Source organism: Pararge aegeria, chromosome 22 (assembly GCF_905163445.1).
Source record: "Pararge aegeria chromosome 22, ilParAegt1.1, whole genome shotgun sequence".
In the NCBI taxonomy this organism is placed as follows: domain Eukaryota; kingdom Metazoa; phylum Arthropoda; class Insecta; order Lepidoptera; family Nymphalidae; genus Pararge; species Pararge aegeria.
The window spans coordinates 5,217,565-5,238,388 of record NC_053201.1 but is presented as its reverse complement, the minus strand read 5'-3'; the positions used below and the strand labels follow the sequence as shown (position 1 = coordinate 5,238,388).

The following is a 20,824-nucleotide window of genomic DNA, read 5'->3' as shown; positions in this document are numbered from 1 at the left end:
AGCGAGGTTACTATACAATTGATGAATTTTTTAATGACAAGGTTGCTTGGAAGCATTCCGCTCAGCTTTCAGCTCTCACAAGATAGAAAAATTAATGTTAAAATGCAAAATGTAAATTGTTGATGTTGGAAAAGAGCAACTGCTGAGTTTCTTGCCGGCTTCTTCTCGGTAGAATCTGCCTTCCGAACCGGTGGTAGAATCACTACAAACAGACAGACTTGACGTTTCAAAAGTGCTTATATTAGGCCTACTTGACATAAATGAATTTTGAATTTTTAAAACTGGGTAAATAATTAAACCATTGATAACTTTAACTTAATATTTGCCAGGTAGATAGATTGACGTTATGATAATTTAATAGATTAGTATGATATGATTTTAAAATCGATACTATACTGCATCCCTAGATTCTTTGGCTTTTTCATAGAAGCTAGTAACTGCATTTATTAGCCCGCTTATTGCGGGGTTAGGAAATATGTCACTGTCCTCAGTAGCAAGGGTGGTAAACAGCCTGTATACAGTGATTGTCGCAACGCCGTCGGCATTTACCACTATATCAAAGACGTCGAACTATTTCTTTAGGTGTACATATACTTTATATTGGCTAAATTATAAAGAAAGTAAGAAGTTTCACTCGATAGGTCGGGGAAAAATTAAATGCATTTTTAATCTTTTGTAAACAATTGTTTATTAACATTTTATTTCTCCTTGTATCGCTGCACATAATAATACACATTCGTCACATACACGCTTGACGCTGGCAAAAAATATATCACCGCATTACACATTACAAATGACTTTATTTTGTGATAGGATCTATTTATGGAATTATTTTTAACCCATCTACTAATTAGGATTTGCTTTCATTTTTCTTTTGAATTCGAAAGAAAAGGTGAATATACTAAAAGCACAAGGAAAAGACAATAAATTATTTTACTTTATCTAACTAAAAAAAATAGACAATAATTTACGATAATCACTTGCATGCAAAATAAACGTAGAAAAAATAGAGAGGATAAAAAACTTTTTGTCTATGATAGTTCACTTACGAGAAATGGAATGATTTGAATTTTTTTTCACCTTTCAGTATACTCACACCTAACTATAAATGCATTCATGATTCTCATTAAAACGAGTTCATAATACAAATCAAGAAGACAATTTCGCTTCAGTCAATCGTAAACAGAGTTCAAGAAATAATTAAACAATGATTTTTCAATAAAAATTAAAAGTAATTCACAATCATTTTTTTCATAATTATTTTATATAAATAAATTAAAAATACTGTCATTTTATTGGTTTCGGAACGAAATATTATATTAACGCGTATAATAACATCATTAAAAAAAATACAAATATTCTCAAAAAGAAAAATGAAAGTAGGCAAATAACTATGATCAATTTAAGTACACTAGATATGAATATGTCGCTTTCGGTAATGGTTTCCTATTTTCACATAATTTAATCGTACATTTTGTCATCTTACAAAAATTAAATACAAGAACATTATTTTTAATTATTGATCATCAGTCTATTCATAGTTTTTATATAAATTTTACAATTTTGTCGTTTAACCCTCATTAATCTATAGAGTGCAAAAGGCAACATAAGAGGTAACCCTATCGCTTAAAAAATAATATCTACAGTATGTCTCCACAAAACGGCAATTTAACATAAAGTCGTTTCACACGACAATTCCGCGACGGCGCGGCACACATTCGTCCGCAAGTCGGAATATGCGACGCGTCGTGGATGGAATCACAGGTAAAACACAACAGCTCCGCACACTACGGATCCGATTCTGTGTGACATTGAATCGTAATTACGCATGGAATTTGTAACATACCTTTTGACACTTCGTATTAAATCGGTCAAAATATACGTCACATTATTTCAGTTGCGTATGTGATTAGAATGCCATAGAGAATCCGGGTCCTGAACGCATTCAAATAAATAAGTTAAAACAACCTGCAATATCGAGTCCTATGTTGCCTAATGTCACCACTGTATTGTCACAGTACTCTTACCAAAGTAATGGAGAATATACTTACATAACTAAAACTTAATAGTTTTTTTTATACACAATGACTTAGGTTTCGACATTTGTTTCTTATAAGTACACAAATTATTTTTATCCTATTGTCTAATTTACGTGCGCTGTTAATTACTGTGTGATACGAGTGCGATTTTTAACCCCTCCACGTGTACGTGGAGAAAACAAAGATGGCGCTCGGATCAAGGAACGTGTTTTTTTTTTATCAAAATTTCAAATATAACAAAAGTTATAAAGGTGTGAAAAAAAAATCTATGTCGATTTTCAAAAAAACCGTAACAAGATTTTTTTAAAGTGTTAAATTAACAATCATAATCATAGGAACAATGACAACAATTAGTCAATCACAAAATAATTAATCATGTAAAAAAACAGATAAACGCTAAATTTGCGTTATTTTTTTAATTAGTCTAAAATCTTATATAACGCACGTTTTGGTTTCTATACTGGTGCGAGTCTAAAAGAGGGACAGCGGGGTGTGAACATCACAGAGCCGATACTGACTACCAAAGAATGCTTGCTTATCACAAAGTTCAATTTTTAATTTTGATACTTGGAAAAAAAATTAAAGAAAAAATGTACAGAAAAGAAAAATGTAAGATATAAAAATAGAAGGTAAAATTTATAGAAATCATGAATATTGTCTATGGTAAAACAAAGTTTGTGATAGTAATCGTGGTGTCCAGTATCGCGTCTTTGTCGCGGACCGCGCGGCGGACCGAGACCGCGCGCGCCGCTTCACCGTTACCTACAGAGATCGCAGACAGTGGACCGCGGTCCACTACCCTACAGCAAGCGCGGTCCTCACCCGGTACCGAACACAACCCTAACTCACAACACTAGAGTCCATTTTACGAGTGTTCAGCTCACATCAGTGAAAGGCATACCCATTTCAAATTTCGAATCCGAAATCTGAATGTTTTATTCAAATGTCGAATCTATGAAATGCGAGTATATAAGGGGCCCCTATTCGTAGCTACGACCCAAAATTCATAACTGCATTACAAACTTGCTACCTCAAACTTGGCAGTACATTTGAAAGTTCTTGCGAAGTGTCAAGTAAGTTGTTACAAGAGGTTTTTTTATAGTTATGACTTTAGTGCCATAGATAATAGGGGCCGTGGATGCACTGAAAAGTGCGGGCGACGCTTGCCGTTAAAGGGTGGAAAAGCGATCCGATCGGCCATTATTATTTACAGGGCGTACGGATCGCGCTCAAATAAATATATCCGAATACTTAAACTAGCCGTCTATACAGGGGTCACTTTACACTTTACGCTATATGTACACGCGGCGCACAGCCAGAATCGCACGAGCGTCCGTTGTGAATAAATAATAAGTTAATGTCCACTGCTGCGTCAGTTAGCACTACACTTGCGTCGCGAACGTCGGCGGCAGGCAATGGTCATCTAGCACGTAGACCCCTCCGCCTTCCAGCGCTCGCTTCACTAGCGACGTATCGCTGTAACAAACAAACAAACGGGTTAGCTTCATTTGAAAGTTTTAGTGATGGCTGTTTAGGAGAAAACGTAGCTTTGCGACAAAAATGTCCCACGATGCAGCGTGTGTGACATTTTTGAAACAAAACCGCTAAAGTGAATGGCGGAATTTCATTTGTTTGAGGAACAGAGCAATTCTGAACTTTAAGATTTTCTACTTAATGATCAAAGTTCCAAGTGGCTACAGCCATGTTAATTTAGAGTAAGATTTTTAACTCGAATTGAAATTGAATAAAAACAAATATTAGATTAAATTGTCTTTGAAGTGTGTTTATATAGAATTAACATGGTTTTTATTGATAAAGCTAGAGGTTATTTGATGTTTTCTTATTTTTTTAAAAGTTGCTTAATTTTTAAGCAAATCTCATATCTTTTAGATTTATCTTTTTAGGCTCATTGATTGAAATGAATTATCTCTCAACCATGGAGTCGCTCTATAGTTTTAAAACACTGTGGCGTCGAAGTAAAATGTTCCAAATGATCCTGGTTTTACCGTCGCAAATTCTGTAATTTTTGCCAAGAGTGTTTGTTGAAGTTTGTTGAATTTGAGTTTAAAAACAACGCACATGAAGCCTACTTTGACGTTACCTAAAGTAACCATAGTCGAAGGGAGTGCAAATTTTAAAATTATGAGTACTTTACAGTGTACACTAGGATAACGAGTGTTTGTATTGCGTATGATTGGTCGTGGCAATGAGAATAGATACATACCTATTAGCGCAATACGCAGAGTCCGCGGAGAGCCGCGACAGTCTGGGGTCGAGGGCGGCCAGCAGCCGCGCGGCGCTCTCCGTGTTGAGAGTCTTCCGCTTGCACTCCTCGGCTGCCTGGTTGTGCGCGTTCTGACACTCGGGCACCGGGCCTTCGCACTTGCCCCAAGTGTTCCTGATGACCCGGCCGCCTCCGCCAGCGTTGGCCGCGTTCTGCGCTCTCGCCTCAGCGTCCGCCGCGTTCTGCGCTCGCTTTCTTCTCCGCCGTATACAGGCGACGGCCACGGCAGCCGCCAGCGCCGCCGCGGGTACCGCTGCTGATAAAGCAGCTATCAACGCCACGTGTCTCCCGCTTAAACTCTCTTCTTCAGGCGACTCGTCCCCAACTCGTCTCAAGTGACCTCCCGCCGGCTTCGCAGCCGCAAAGTCCGCCAGCGATACGGTACAAGACTTCCCACCCCATCCCGGCGGACAGTTGCAATGGTAACCGTCGACACGGTCTCGGCAAGTCCCTCCATTCCGGCAAGGGGATGACGCGCATTCGTCCACATCGATACTGCAGTCTTTTCCAGCGAAACCCGGACGACATCTGCATTCGTAGTCGTTGTCAAGGACGTGGCACTCTCCGCCGTTCGCGCAAGGTTTCGCTAGGCAGAAGTCTACTCGTGTTTCGCATCGCGGTCCGAGGAATCCGGGCGCGCATTGGCATCGCTGTCCATTAACTAAGTCCACGCAGGTTCCGCCGTGTTCGCAGACAACGCCCGCGCAGTCATCTATGTCGATCTCGCAACGATTGCCCCGGTAGCCTGTCTTGCAGGCGCACCGGAATCCGTCCCCGGCCCGCGTGCACGTCGCCCCGTGTCTGCAAGGGTTGGCAGCGCAAGGATCCGCCTCGACAGCGCAGTCGAGACCCGTGTAGCCTGGTGGACATAAGCATACGTAGCCGGACGATCGAGGCTCGCAAGTGCCACCGTTTCGACACGGTTGGTCGGCGCAAGTCAGTCTTCGAGTTTCGCAGTGTGCCCCCTCGTAGCCAGATGGGCATGCGCAAGAAAGTTCTCCGCCTTCGTCAGACACACATGCTCCTCCGTTCAGGCACGGGCGGACGGAGCAGGAGTGCAGCGACTTCTCGCAGTCGGGCCCGGTGTACTCGGCTGGGCACACGCAGGTGTAGCTGCCCTGGCCCGTGTTGTGGCAGATGCCGCCGTTCCGGCACGGCTTGTGGTTGGTGCAGTAATTGAGGTCTTGGTTGCAGAACAGACCGCCCCAGCCCTCCTCGCAGATGCAGTCCCACGGCTTGGAGCAGGTACCGTGCACGCAGCCGGGATGCCGCTCGCACTTGTCGCACAGCTCGCCCACCCAGCCCGAATGACAACTGCGACAAACAAAGACACGAGTCAGTAAAGTATACGACGTGATAACAAGCGGCTAAAAAGCGTCTGTTTGAGTGCGCAACAATGAGGATGAATGATTTAAGCGTCGGAGGGACGCAGCGTTTAGCACAAAGGTGCGAAGTGGACACTCACATGCATTCGTCGGGCTTGAGGCAGTGGCCGTGCTCCGCGTCGCAGCCGGGCAGGCATCTCGCTGCAACAAAAGAAATAGGTTCGTTAGCGCGTCACAGAGACAAAGCGCAGGTACACAATGGAGCGCTAGCGGTGATACTTGCAGCAAAAACGGTCGATAGTTCCTCAGCGGTACGCAGTTTCGCGTATTAGCGATGGAATCTACGAGGCATCGCAAAGGACACGGCAACAAAGAGAGAGGTTCGTTAGCGTCCCGAGTCGGGGGCGAGGTCACGCGCACCGATCATTTATCTTCAACCATGGCGAGATCCTATACAGGCTATTTCTTAAATTAATTATTGTTCTTTTTATTTGCATACCAACGCGTTTCCAGGACGCGGATTCATTCCTACGCGTACCGCCGCCGGTTTCGTAATGGCACAATATTTATATTGGATTGTAAGGATTCATACTTTATACGGACGTGATGTATTACGAACGTAATATGTGCGCATCGTTAACCGCGTGATTTACGTGTTATACTCGGCGAACCTTACCCTGTTCTGGTATTACTAGGCAAAGAAAATGCGCCGGCGCAATGTTGTATATGCGCGTGCATTGCGGTTCGAGTACAGACAAAGGTATCAACAACAAAAGGTGAAGAAGTAATGGCACGGTGCGCTTTGTAAAAAATAGTGTTTTGAAATGTTCTGCGCGGCGCGGCGTCGTGTCGGTCGGGTGCGCATGGGCAAGTTATCGGAGCGAATACAAGGGGGCAGATAGCGCGGGGAGTCTAACCGTCACTCGACCGTTACTAGTCCCCTAACTCGCTAGAAAAATACTAAGACGCCATTTTGTTCACATTAGCTATCCAAATGCACATTTAAAGCTGGCTCTCGCGGCCTAAATTGAACGAGGAAACGGCGAGGCGGCAATATCTCTGGATTTCCGAGCTCCGACCGCCGTAATAAAGGAGATTAGTTCGCCCGCCGCTCCCTAGACCGTAATATAGGTTTAAACTCAACTCAGCCAGCTAACAAAGCCCCAAACTTAGTCGGAGTGCTCGCAAAGCCGCTTAGGAATCACTCAGCCAAATTGATGGAATTATATTGTATTTTTCACCGCGGCCATGATACGGAGACGTAGATAAATTGAAAATATAATCCGCTTTCGCGAGTGCAGTAGATACTTTCGCGGTTGATATTTGAATTTTTTTAAACAATCACTTAGGATTCTCATGATCTTTGTGTTGTTATACAAGTTCATAGGATGCATATGAAGAGCCGGAATGAACGGAGGGCGCCAAGCTTGGTCGGCTGGAAGGCGGATCAAAGACTTTCATTCGAGTGCCGGCCTCATCCACTCCGTTTACCAGCACTCGACTTGCGTTATCATAACTCTTGAACGGTAGGTAAAACGGGAGTCGTAAAAAATTACACTTCAAACTAATATTGGGGTAAGTGGGCACGAGAGGCGTGCTGTAGATGTTTACCGTTCTCCAACCTATTAATTATTATCAACGAGTATCGATTTGTAATACCGAGTCAAGGGACGCCGAACTTTGCTAGCCTGTGGCACGGGGTTTCGGACGTTCAGCAAATACAAGAAGGCCTTAAGGTCAGGTAACAAAAAGCGTCCTTTCTCGAGGATGCACGTGTTTGGGATCGAGCAAATATTTAACTGTTCCGACATCTGTTTCTATTCTAAGCGGAAATTAGGTGCGCGTGGGATTCGCATCGCACAGAAGGTAATATTCGTGAGAACTTCACTCTCGCTAACAATTAGGCGAAATTAAGCGGCTGTAAAGGCTCCTCTCGCGATGTTTACCCTATCATTAGGAAGGTGAGCCGGACGGCACGGTTAATGCTGTCGGGACATGCAAATAAGTTTTCGGGATAGTTAGGCTTTCCCAGAAGGCGAGATACCGTTCGGCAGATGTGAGGCAAGTTTCATGACACGGTCAAGTACAAAGTTTATTTCGATTTGTGTTCGGTTTTCGTTTAAAGGTGTTTTTGACCCGGTTCGAGGCGTCTGTGTGCGCCGCGCGGCGTGTATGTGTGCGCGATCGCATAGCGTTGTTTTCATTTCATTATGGCCGCGAGTCTCGCTTTTATATTTTAATAATCGTCGATGCAACTCCGGGAACAGGGTTGTCTAGGCTTCCTCAATCGACCTCGGAAGATTACGGTGAAAGTAGACAATTCGTGTAGCTCTCACGGATACCACGGGATATTTGTCGCTCATCAAATATAGTTGGCATATTTGTCGACCGCAACTGTTTAACTTTTTAACCAGAAAATTGTGATTTCGTGGTTATCCCGTCGCGTGGTACTAGGATCGCATAGCTGCGAGCGAGTGTCGAGCAGCCCTGGCGCGCGAGCGAGAGAGCGCGTTACCGGCGCGAGTTAGGCTGTCTCTCTCCGGCGTGTTTTTTTGCGGCGCCGGAGTGTGGGAACGCGAAGGCAGGTGGGGCTGCAGAGATTGCGACGCGACATCCGCCCGCCACAATGCATCTTGAGACGCACCGCTTTGTTTTACAATACAAGACGCGATGTGTTTAACATACGTCAGAACGTTGTAATGACGTTTGAAACGTTTAGATTTTTTGTTGACGGCCATCCGTTCGCGATTCATTAAAATTGCAAATGCTCCGCGGAACTGGTAAAAGTGGGCGCGATCTAATCACTCATTCTAATCTCCGTAATGACGTGGCTTTCACCGCTGAGCATGAATTAAAACACATTGTGTATGTAGACTTCGTTTAAAAATTGTAACACGTATTGTTAGGACCGCTCGATGACAGGAAATACATTAAGAGAAATGGACATGACTCGATGCAATGCCTCTCAGGGAAATAGGTTTAATACGAACTTTCTTATTAATGTATTGTGGTGTTCGTAGGTAAACGCAATCGGGATTTCCTTATATTTGGATAGCATGGAAGTGATAATAAAAAGTAAAGGGCATTAATGAATGTCGCTAATAAGCGGGCTGCGGCGGTTTCTCCGGTGCTTTTGTTTACGAATCCGGCGGCATTCAAGACAAGCAGACCACACGGGCTGGCCGCGGTCACACGCTTTTCGTTAACTATGTGACAGCGAGATATTATGTACGGAACATACATTTTAAATATTGAAATATCTTACGCACCGAAAAAGTAAAACGTTCTTTGAATTCGTGCCTGTAGTTTTATATCCAAATTGAAAGGCATTATATTCAAAAGTCATATAATCAACAAAATAAATGTAAATGTTGCTTTGAAAGAAACAACCATTAAACGTTCTTGTAAGTTGATATTTAATTTTCAACTTAAAATTTCAATTGTCAGATCCAGGTTATCAGATAACTTTTATGTTTGAGACATAGAGGAAATTATATATTGCTGCTCCAGAAGATAATGTGTAAGCTGAATTAGAGAAAACATCGAAAGTATAAAAAACAACACAAAATAAATGTTAGAATAGTTAGAACAGTCTAATTAAAACAATTTTCAGTTTCCAAAATAAAGCTTGTGAACTCGAAATAATTTCTCTAAATGTGTGATGTGTGTGTTAAATTATGTGGCAAAGTACAGCAAGGGCTCTAAAAGAACTTTGAACGGACATTAATTTTAGTGATTTAGTTTACACACCGCAATAAACTTTAATGATGGATGGAAAATACTCATCTAGAGTTAAATATTTGAAAGAACGACTTGACGATTATCATAAAACGAGCTCGGGCAAAAGAATTAAATTATAACAAGATGTGAAAAATTCCCTTGAACAATTACTAATAAAAATTATAATGTTTATTTCGACAATTTGACGAACTTTTAATTGCCTAAAAACGACGGAGTGACTGTAAAAGTACAACTCTTGAATCCAAAATTTGGCTCTGGACCGACCAAAATGTCGAACTAAAAGACGTTCTCATAGCGACATAGTAACTTTATGTTACTAGAGAACTTCGGTCCCATTCAGTTAATATTATAAGCAAATCTCGATATTTCCATAATATTGTGCTTTGTCAGTGCTCAATAGCTTAGAGTTCCTATGGTTTATGCGAGGTTGGGAACCTCCCTTGACCTCGATGACTCACATTATTCAGGCTAGAAAGTACTACATACACTCGCCACGGGAAAGGTCACATGCTCAAATTAGGTTTATGAGAGGATGTTCGACCGAATTTGTCATCGTAACCCATTAATGAGGAAGAGTGAATTGGGGAATGCTGTTTTAATGGCTATTTGAGGGGCGTTACGTATTCAACACGTACAGTGTCATTACACAATGTTCAGATATAGTAGGAGGTGCTTACGTTTCGAGCAGTATTGCGCAGTCCAACCAGGCTTGCATACGATCTCGCCAGTCGGGGAGCAGGTGTAATGACCGAAGGCGTCATCTCTAGGCCTGCAGAGAACTTCGCAGCCAGGCCCGTAGTAATGCGCCGCACAGGTCACTCGGTAGGAAAGCTTCAGATGTGCACCTCCCGCCCCACCCCACCGCTGGTCTTCCTCGATCCAGGGGCCTCCGACGTCAGCTATACTCTGCTTCGTCATCCGTGCAATCAGCGTATCTGAAATAAGAAGATCACAATCACAAACAAATTCCAACTTTAAACAAAGCGCAGCAAGACACCAAATTGGCTAATACTAATGGCCCGAAAAAGAGATCGAAATCTTGTAAGGATAACGACACGGCTTAATTCGATAAAGAAAATGTAATTTGTTTATCAGCGTGGGAAAGGGTATGGCAGCAAATTGACCTGTTACTGTGGGCCGTTTGACGCCCGCATTCAAACGTGAGATTTCATTGTTCCCAGCGTGATTCACTGTTTTGGTTCGTTGGCGCTCGTTTGATTGATTAAGAGTTTTAACCACATTCCTGCATCGTGTATCTCATTACACTAAACTAGCTGCAATCCCAAGATATGAAGATAGTAGACAGGAAAGGGAGCGCAATGATACTTAAGATTACATAACTGCAAGCAAAAAGTGTACCTTGGATGCTACCTGCATTGATTAAAAAAATAAACTGCCAATCCATTCATCAAAGCGATGTAAGGCTGTGAGACGAAGCCGGAGGCGCGCTGGGAAACCTTAGCGTCGACCAGTTCCTTTATTTATTTCTCCTCGTGTATGCCTGCTTTTTTTTCTTTTTGCTACGTCGACTCGACGTTACATTCCTAAGCCGGTAATCCCGACAGCAGATAAAATTAAACCAGACGCGAAACAAAATTAAAAGGTATATAAAAACGATCGATCCCGACTAATTTCGTGGCGTATGGCATTCGATAGCCGACGATTGTTCTTCGTTATTATGTGGGGTGTCAGCGATAAAGGATATCAAGTAATGAGACTGTGTTTATCTTCGATCGGATTCTTTTATGGTCTTTTGTTTACAAATTATCTCCATAGAATAATTTAGTAGTCCCTTTCTTCAGCCTCGACAAGTTTAGACAACGCTCAGTTAGAATGCATCTTCCGAAGGAGGTATAATTCGGATTTCGAATTGAATTCTTACGCAACGTGCAATGATCCGTAATGGTTGATGAATAATCGCAATACGAATCCGGAATAACTCATAGTTTATTCGATTTAACGTAAGCCTACACCGATCGTATCTGTGCAATAAATTCACAAGATAAAACACGTACCTACACTCGATGCTCGCCCAACGAAAATATAATAAATATCAATAAATTCAATCCAAGATCGATTCGAATAGAAAGCGTAAATCGTGTTACCGGAGAGATTTTCGCGCGTGAACTCGCAAAGCTTTTTATTGGAGCATCATATTATGATCGTGATCTAGAAACCAAAATAAAAGAAACATAATATACCTAATACAGCATTGTAAATCTTGTGTGCGGTAATTTTAGATGTAATAGGATTCGTTTGCAACAAAGAAGCGTTATTAAAGCGAAGTGCAGAGTTCGGAGAGAATTAGAAAAATGATGTGTGGGAACGGAGTCTGAGCAGCGTGCAATTTATCTCGAATGTGCGCGGAGAATTATGGCAACCGTGCACTCCAGTCAGGTGCAATAGGGCTGATGCAACTGTTATATATTATCCTTTCAATATCATCCTTTTTTTAAACTGGACTTTGGAATATATTAACTTTGAAGAAAAAATAAAGCATTATTTTGATGGCTAGCATATAAAAAGGTTTATGGACTAAAACTGTTGAAACCCTTACTTAATGCAGCAATTTGTAGGAAAATTGCTGTACGCTTTTTGCCATATCTACAGAGGTAAAACTACATTCGTTGCTACAACACAAATTACACTCATCATCCCAAAATTATTGTTGAAACGATATTAAATGAAGGTGTATCCAATCTCGTCTATTAATGTAGTTCCAATTTACAAATAAATAACACATTAAAAGCAGAACGGGGCAGCAACACTGTACGTGCTGGACCAGAGCCTCGTAACCAGCAATTACGGCCCAGAGGTCACAGAAATAAAAGAATAAATACACCGATACAAACAAAAGAAAGCGAAATAACAGATAATTTGGCCGAGCCTCGATATCGGAGGCGGACGATATCGATTTGGAATATTTTAAACGCGATTTTGGGGAAGAAGGGGGATGCGAACACGCGAACCGGCTTCCGTTGATCATCGATCAATCAATAGGGCCACCGGATGCGCGTTCTAGTTCATTATATGGGTTGTGGACTGACAAGTTGTACTCGATCTGGTTTGGTAATGGTGTAATTATTAAGAGCCTGCGGGCCTGTATCAATGAAAACGAAATCTCCATGTCTTTGTCCTGTTGTTCTACTGTACTACCAATCGTCGATTGACGTCTCGTTTTAGACACCTGTCTAACCGGCCGACCTGTTGTCGCGGACTGTGGGAAACGGCATCTCATCAATGGACCGGGCACACAAGCGACGCACTCCTTTTGTTTATAAAACTGTCCACTTCTAATACTCGACGTGTATTTCAATTTGAGTGGCGCGCTCGGCGTCACGGCTTGCATTAGATAAACAATTCGACGATTTCTCGTGAGCTTAGTTATACGAGTTTAAAACTCTTGGTCAATTTGACAGCTAACACTCGAAAACCGTTGTTGCTTAAGATGTTTCGCACAACGCCACGGTAGAGCGGTTTGAGATTTTAATTTGCTATTGTTTTTTGTGTAAACAGGCATTTTCGTTCCGCGCAGAGATTCTAATGAATGCAAGGGATTGCGCAACTGAATTAGTTGTTTTCTATCTCGGTGTAGCCTTTGAGAACGATCAACGTAAGAAATCAAAATGAGAGAATCATAAAGAAATGAGATATAAACTGTTTGAACCACTAGCAAGTAAGTATGACACCGTCATAACAACTGTATCGTAATCGCATCTCGTTAGTTGTATTAGGTAGCGGCCCCGCGGCGACTTGCGCCGGCGCAGACGGGTAATTGGTTTACGAATCTGTTATCACTACTCTCTTTTCACACGCGCCTATTCTTGTTTCCACAGTACTGAGGTGTAAACCGAGACAGTGCAATAATCGTAAACGAAGTGGCGACTCGATAAACAGAACGAGACATTGTTTCACCTATTATCCGGCGGCATGTGCTCGGCATCTGTCGACAGCGTTCCCCGAGTGGCCCAGCGCCTGTTACATCATAAAATGAGCCTTCCGGGGCGTCTTCCGTGATTTTTTACCCACTGAAGCCATACGACGACGAAAGATGAAGTGTAAACTAAAAATCCACTTCCTCGGAGGTAAGTTTTTTAGCACCGAGTAAACAATGCGTCGGTCTGTTAGTGCGTTCCAGGTGCGAGGCGGCCCGCCTCGGGCGACGCACAAAAGATTTCGTTGAAGGAACGAGCGACTACGTTAGAATCGCAAACGAAGAACCTATTGTCGCGGGGCTATTTGTTTAGCCGAAGAATCCCTTTATGCGTCTCCGTGAGCCATCAATTATTTGTGTGCATTCGTACTTATCTATGATATATTAGACTCTTTGGACGTGTGTCGCTATTATTCGCGATTCTTAGTCGGCTCCACCGAGCTCCGTGAAATCTGGATGCAAGGGTCGTTGGCGGTTTACAAGAGAACGTTATCTCATAGACAGACGCAGCTGTTTCGAATTAGAAAAACAGAATTGATTTAATTAAACATTAGCCCATCGGTCGATAGTGAGTGAACAAACGGCGTGCATGTAACCTGTTATTATGGTTGATTAGATTTCTGTTGGTAACATTTCTCGGTAGTGAGCGGTCGCCGCCCATCGCTCCCGCGCCGCATTAAAAATATACCCGTCCTCTTAAGCTATCCACTTCGGACGCTAATGATTTTCGGTAAACCGGCCCGTAGCACTCCTCCCTATCTTTGGATCTCTCTTAAGTAAATCACCTACAGTTTTTGTTAGTCGGTCAGGAGTAGTAATTATGTCGGTCAGAGTGCAGCGGGATGAAAAACTAATTAAGAAATGGGCGTCACTGGTCAGTTTTCGCGTCTGCCGTTTCGTATTTATAATGCATAATTTTGTTTCAAAACAAAATATTGATGACTCTTTTGACTTTTCGATTCTCTCGGTATTAAATCGAAACTCGGTTTTCTATCACATGCCCAATGGTATGTTCCAGTTTCCACCTCTATCATCAGCTTAATAGTACCCTATTAATGTATAACCATCCAAACATATGAACAACATCCGCTCGACGGGAAATATGGAAGTAGCCATTTATTTTTTTTTAACTGGAAAGACATAAGGTGCTTTCACGATCGCGCGTTTTCATCTTCATTCAACGTTATGCCCTTCCGGTGTTTTTTTTTATCGATTCTTGCTTCACTTTCAAGTTTCCAATTGAACTTAAATTGTATAGACATGTGAAGATTTTTAGAAGAATTTAAACATACATAATTCTTGTCTAATAATCTCCGTTATGAGACCAGAATTTCACATACCATTTAAATAGAAGCTTGTCAAAATCTTCAGACGTTTGTGGGTTTCCTTTTTTGGGAGTCTTAGATATATTTGTGGAGATACGACGGATGCATGCGGCGAATGATTACGATGATGTATTTACGTTAGGCCGTGCGGTTACAATTCATTGGGAATCGTTTTTTCGGTCACGCCATGTCGCATGTGAGCCGTAAACCTGTCGATTCTTTATTGGGCGTTTAAAACCGCGATGGCGGTTTAAGAACCGAAATATGATGTTGATTCTACCGAAATTAAATGATAGAAATCTAAATTCATTCCTGCGTTTCGTGGTTTTATAAATAAGTAAATTAAATTTTTAGATCGTTGTCTGATGTTCTTTAATACTTTCAAGATATGTCTTATTTACAGACCCACCTAATAACTTAACGGTTTTTCTATAGATAATATAACATAATAAAAGAGTCTTCTTTATTACCGATTCCCTCAAAACAGTTTTGCTTTAGGGACTGGATTTTTTATATAACGTCTATGATGCTCTAGGTATGACATAAAAAATTTACGTCATAATCAATCAAGAGATGACGTCAATCATTGAGGATTTCTGAGATTTCTATTGGATAATGGAAATCCAATGTAAGCATCACAGCACCAATATAAGACGGATATTGTTCTGCGGCTAGCAAAAAATTTAGATGGAAGTTATTTGGTATAAAAATATACCCAATTGCAGATCATTGCAAGATACATTTACATAGCTGTATATCCGAATGACGTCAGCAGTGTAATTCGACCGTATCGAGGCACCAAGGCTATCAGGATTTTAAGGCGCGTGCGGCAGCTTGCGGCTTTTGCGGCATAAATTTAAAACATCAGAACAAGCACAAAATATATGTATACCGTAATAAACATGGGAATGGTTTGAGCCATGTATTTGTCACGTGCGGGACTCGACCTCGCGACCCCGATACAAACAGGTACCTTACACGACTGTGCTAGACGACGCGGCAACATGATTTTAATAAAAAAAGCGTTCATCTTCGCGTTGTTCTCCAATTTATGCGTATTTATTAGTCTATCGGTCATTAATTCAAATCGAGAAACACGAATCGTTAATATAATTCGTAACCCCAAACTGTCTACCATTTCTTTAGAAGAAATTTTCATTTCAATCCTAAGAATTTTTATTTTATTCGCGGGAGATGATATAATTTTGTTTTTCTTCCACAGCTTTAACAACTCTCCAGCATTTGTGCACAAGTGGAAACAATGTCTTTTAAACTTACAAAATAAACTTTTCTTAGACCTTGTTGCCGTGCTTTGGCAGGCTGACAAGTGAATTATATCCTTTATCAGTGGATATAAACGGGGGATAGAATAAAAGTTGGTTCTATGGTGGCCGCGCTGGGGATTGTGTAACGTTCCTCTGGGATGAGAAATAAATGAATGTGTGAATGAAATGTACGCCACTGGTCTTGAGTATTACAGTAGGTGAGTATATCAGTTATCGGTCATGCATCGGAATACATTAGAGCATTTCTACTAAATTTTCGTCCTACAGAAGGCTATGTTTATTAGAATACAAGCGGGCATTGCGAAGCGAAACACGCGCGGCGCCGCGTGCCCAGAACACCAATCGCACACACCATGGGAACATTTTTGTCTTCCACGATATGATAATATAAACATTCAAATATACATACTGTCCGTTAAACGCACGATAAACGCTAAGAATTACAGTGAAATCTGTATGTGAGCCGGTCGTGATGTACGTGATATGAATTTTACATAATTTTCGACGATTTCCATGACACTTTTTCATCATAATTGCAGCTGCTTATTTTTTAAACCTCACCTCTAAAGGTAAGGATGGCTTTGTCGCAAATATCTTAATCTTGAGGATCAAGCCAATAGCGTTGAGCTTACTATCAGATCTAACTACATTTCATAGTCAAATCAGGTGCAAATAAAATATTAACCAAACCAAATAATCTGTTATTATTTTATGCAGAAGTAGATACATTTTCATATGGCTCCAAAAGGTCAACCTCGGAGTCGAGACTAGAGATAGAGTAGTTAATATTACAAAAATTGCGTTTTTTATTTATTTTTTATTTATAATCTTTATTAAAAAAAACAAACACTCAAAGAATGTAGTAGGATACAAAAGGCGGTTTTATCACTAAGCAGCTCTCTGCCAGGAAACCTTAGGATTAGAAAAACTAAAAAGACGAAAAGATGTACCCCATCTTTTAACTGTAGAAACTGTGTATTTTCTTGTTTATTGACCGAATTTTAGTGTGTAACTGAGTTTTAAAATTGTGTCTTTTTCAACCGATTTATGTACAATGATGATATTTTGGAGCGATTAGCAAACACTAGTCTTGTGCCGCTTATTTTTAGCGACATAGGATAAATAACTCACCATCAGATCTTGACGTTTCGTTGGTGTCATGCCACGCTTCGACTATAAGCGAGAAGGTGCCCTGGAAAGAGGAAAAAGAGTTATTATTTCTGAAATATCAATAAGAAGATTTTATGTCTGCTTTGATGCGAGGTATATCTTGGGTGAATTTAAAAGGGATCAGCTGTCCAATTTAGTAACTTTTCCGACTAATAACAAAACGAATAATTTGTAAGCAATGAATAATCGCAAATTATTTTGGAGATGACAGGTCACCGGTTGGCAACTGTAATTAAATTTACTAAATAGAGAGCTGTTCAGCAATTGGTATATAGATAACAAATATACAGACTTTGCACATATAAAAACATAGACAAACGAATTTGGAATATCTTAAGATCTATGATAATTTAGTTCGTGGATACGCAATAACTGAGTAGAAGGTGCTGGATGTTGACGAAACCATAAATAAACAAAGGACAAACAATTTCGTAGACAAATTCTTTGTTCGAAAGTTCAACACAAGAGCGCCCGCGTCGTTCCCTCAATAAGATAAACCCGAGATACTTGTATCCTACCATCTTAAGTTGAGACCAACGGAGAACTTTAAAATGGGCGCGCCGCTCGAGCATTTCAAATATTTCCTTTACTTTACGACGTCTGTACACAGCATCTACAGACAAACCAACTTTTAACTTCAACTTATGTCGGCAGATGATTTTGTGTACGGTACTAGGACAAGTGCAAAAAAAAGTCGATTGTAATGATTAAACTCTCGGGATCTGGTTGAATCTGCATTCACAAGTTTGTTATTATCAACAACCAAAAAGTTTAAAAAGATGAAGATAATCAAGGCTCTTAATGGAATGTTTAAAAAGCAGACTTTTTGCATGCGAGTAAGTGGGTTGGCAATTCAGTCTGACTTAATTATTATTATTGAATATGTGTTGGGTCGTGCTGCGGGAAACTAGTTGGTACATCTGTAGATGCTATATGGCGGATGAGTGTAAATTAACCATGATAGACAGGTGAACCGCAGAGCAGATGGTTGAATTGTTTAATACAAGCTAAAAATATAATACATAAGCCGGTCTTGGAGTACTAAGCGCCTAATATGGAGGACTTGTCATAGCTTGGGAGACGGTGGTAAATTTGGAATATAATTAATTCGTCGTTTAAATAGATAAGCTAGAAAGTATTGAGGCTTTTGGAAAGGGTAACCAAACAAGCAAGGTCAGCTGCCGCTGATTTTGTAACATAACTATGTAAACAATTTTGTAATAGTTTATTTCATTACATGTTATTATTTTAATAAAGGTATGGTAGCGGTGGTTTCGAAAACAAATGTGAAAGTGATATTATTAAATATTTATTAATAAAAAAAAATAATGGTATACAAAAATTCCAAACCTCTATTAATGATTTAAAAATATCTAAACTAGACAAGTCGAAAAAGAATATTAATTTTTTTATAAACATAGTTTTCTCAATGTTCAATGTCGCCTATACGAACAAGAAGTAACTCCAACTTTTTATGGAAATCTATGGCTTTAAAAATATTTTATTTTTATTTGTTGTCGATTTTTTACCACTAACTCCTTAACTATCTTTCTGTGACATCGGTAAGGAAAAAAATTGTTAACGGGTGCGTATCCGATAGGTCCGATAATGTGCTATTGACATTTGTCGATGTTTACTTAAGGAGCCGAAACGGCAGTCGAAAATCGATTATCAGTGATAAGGACGAGTCAACAGCTCACAGGCGCCCGTCAACTTTATCAATGGGTTTTATGACATATTTTGAAAGTATATGCGAAAATGTTACTAACAACCCCAGTTTCTTAAACGCTTTTCATTGATGAGATTAGCGAATCGGCCTAAAATTGTTAATTTTCATTATATTAAATGGTGACTCGTTAATAAATTCTAAAATCTAAACCCATATTGTAAGGCTTACTTATTGCCTCAGTAATATTGGTATTGTTTTCGTCACTTTTTCTTTCAATTTCCTTAATTTATAATGTATTTTTTTTGTAAGTTGCCTGAATAAGGGGACATAGTGTTAGCTAAAAATTAATATTAATTACATAATATTAGATATAATAGATTGTATTGGCTAATTATTCGTAGTTGCCCTAAATGTTAATTTTGTTAACAAGAGATTCTGAAATATATACTAATATTGTAAGCCCCATTAATTAAGCAAAAGATTAGTTCGTTTAATTTCCGTCAACGTCATCATCTGGTATTGTTACATTGTCGATGTTGCTCATCAACGGTGTGCGCTAGTATAACAATTAATAGATCGCCTGTCAATTTTGACAGCAATTTTAGTGTTAGCTGATTTGATCAGAATTTTGTAAACTGGAGTTTGGTCAGGTAACTTCATGTAATTTTCTGTTAAACTCAAACTAAACCTGTTCCTTTAGTGTAGCCGTTGAAGGTTACACACACGGCATTTTAAACAGTTTAGGAATATCCTTTGAGATATTCCCGACTGCGTATATTGGAGACAGTAAATAAATCGGTATGTTGCATATAAAAGTGGTACCTAGTTATCAAATATTTATTGATTTTTATCGACTGCTTCCTGTTTTATTTACAACACAAATAAAATAAAGATATGTAAGTACTTAATACCCCAGACAACTAATATCTCCGATGACCAACCCAGCGGCATGCATGGGCTAACAAATGTTAGTGCCGGGTTCGATTCAAGGTTCGGAAATTTATACTAACTTGGTTCAGACTCGGTCTGATTGGAGGCCAGTGGCGTGCACTCCATACATGCACAAAAGCACTGCATACCCAAATTATCTTGTATAACTCGTATTGGAGGGAAATTTTTCCATTTTATGCCATGTACTTGCTTTATGCATACCCTGGCCACAAACCCTGTGCACGCCACTGTTGGATGATATGCTCCGATAAGAAGCCGTATAAGACTGTTACAAAGCCGTTGTGGCTTTCTAACTAAAGACTAAAGCGTTAACACCAGATCACCCCATTAAGTAACTTTTTTGACATTTGCCATCCAACGGCAAATTAATGCCTCTATACATTCGCTATGGATAAAACTGGCAATCTTTCAGAAAAGTAACTAAATACCACTGTAAAGCTGACTTATCTTTTTTCTTGTAGTTGATTAAAAAAAGAACACTTATTAAGGCACCGCCTTATATTATTATTTCTCAGGTATTGTAATTTTGGGTGTCCCACTTTCGGCGGTAACGATAGCTAAGTGATTGACACGGATTGATAGCGTAAGTTATAGTGGGAGAAATTATTGTGGAGAAACGGGTCATTCGCTATCAACGAGGCAATCAAATTTACTTACAGAAATACTATGTAATGACAACGAATTTTTGTAACGCAAAATACTAATTGCTAATATATAAATATGCTATTTGATAAAATTGCGTTAATAGCACCTGTAATTGCACTCACTTCTTCGGAATTCGTAATTTCCAAAAGTTTACTTTTGTACGTTATCGCGCTGTTCTCCGAGCGCGTTAAAGTACGAAGCGATTAACTAATTATATTCACAGAAAATCGCAAGTACATTTTAATATTCTTGAGCATCTTTTGCTACGGATCACGAGGTATTGTGTTTAAGCAGGCCAAATTGGTACAACTAGGAAATATAATTTGCTAAATGCTAATGAGATTTCGGATGCGAAGTAGGAATGCGAATGCTATTAATTAATCCAACGCCATTGTAGGGCCCGTGGCCACATGTAATTAGATACAAACGTCACGGCAGCTGCTGCGGATGTAAAG

General features: G+C 40.3%; 1 protein-coding gene across 1 annotated transcript in view; it reads right to left on the bottom strand.

The window, feature by feature from the left end:
• Positions 1–668: 668 nt before the first annotated feature.
• The window catches only part of LOC120633710 (neurogenic locus protein delta), a 51,041-nt gene continuing 30,885 nt past the window's right edge, over positions 669–20,824 (bottom strand). Inside the window, exons 3-7 of the mRNA XM_039904028.1 lie at positions 17,066–17,126; positions 10,067–10,324; positions 5,789–5,849; positions 4,264–5,637; positions 669–3,515 (exon numbers count right to left, since the gene is read on the bottom strand). Coding sequence (XP_039759962.1) covers positions 3,422–3,515; positions 4,264–5,637; positions 5,789–5,849; positions 10,067–10,324; positions 17,066–17,126 — 1,848 coding nt within the window. The 3' untranslated portion in view covers positions 669–3,421. The remainder of the gene's footprint in view (positions 3,516–4,263; positions 5,638–5,788; positions 5,850–10,066; positions 10,325–17,065; positions 17,127–20,824) is intronic.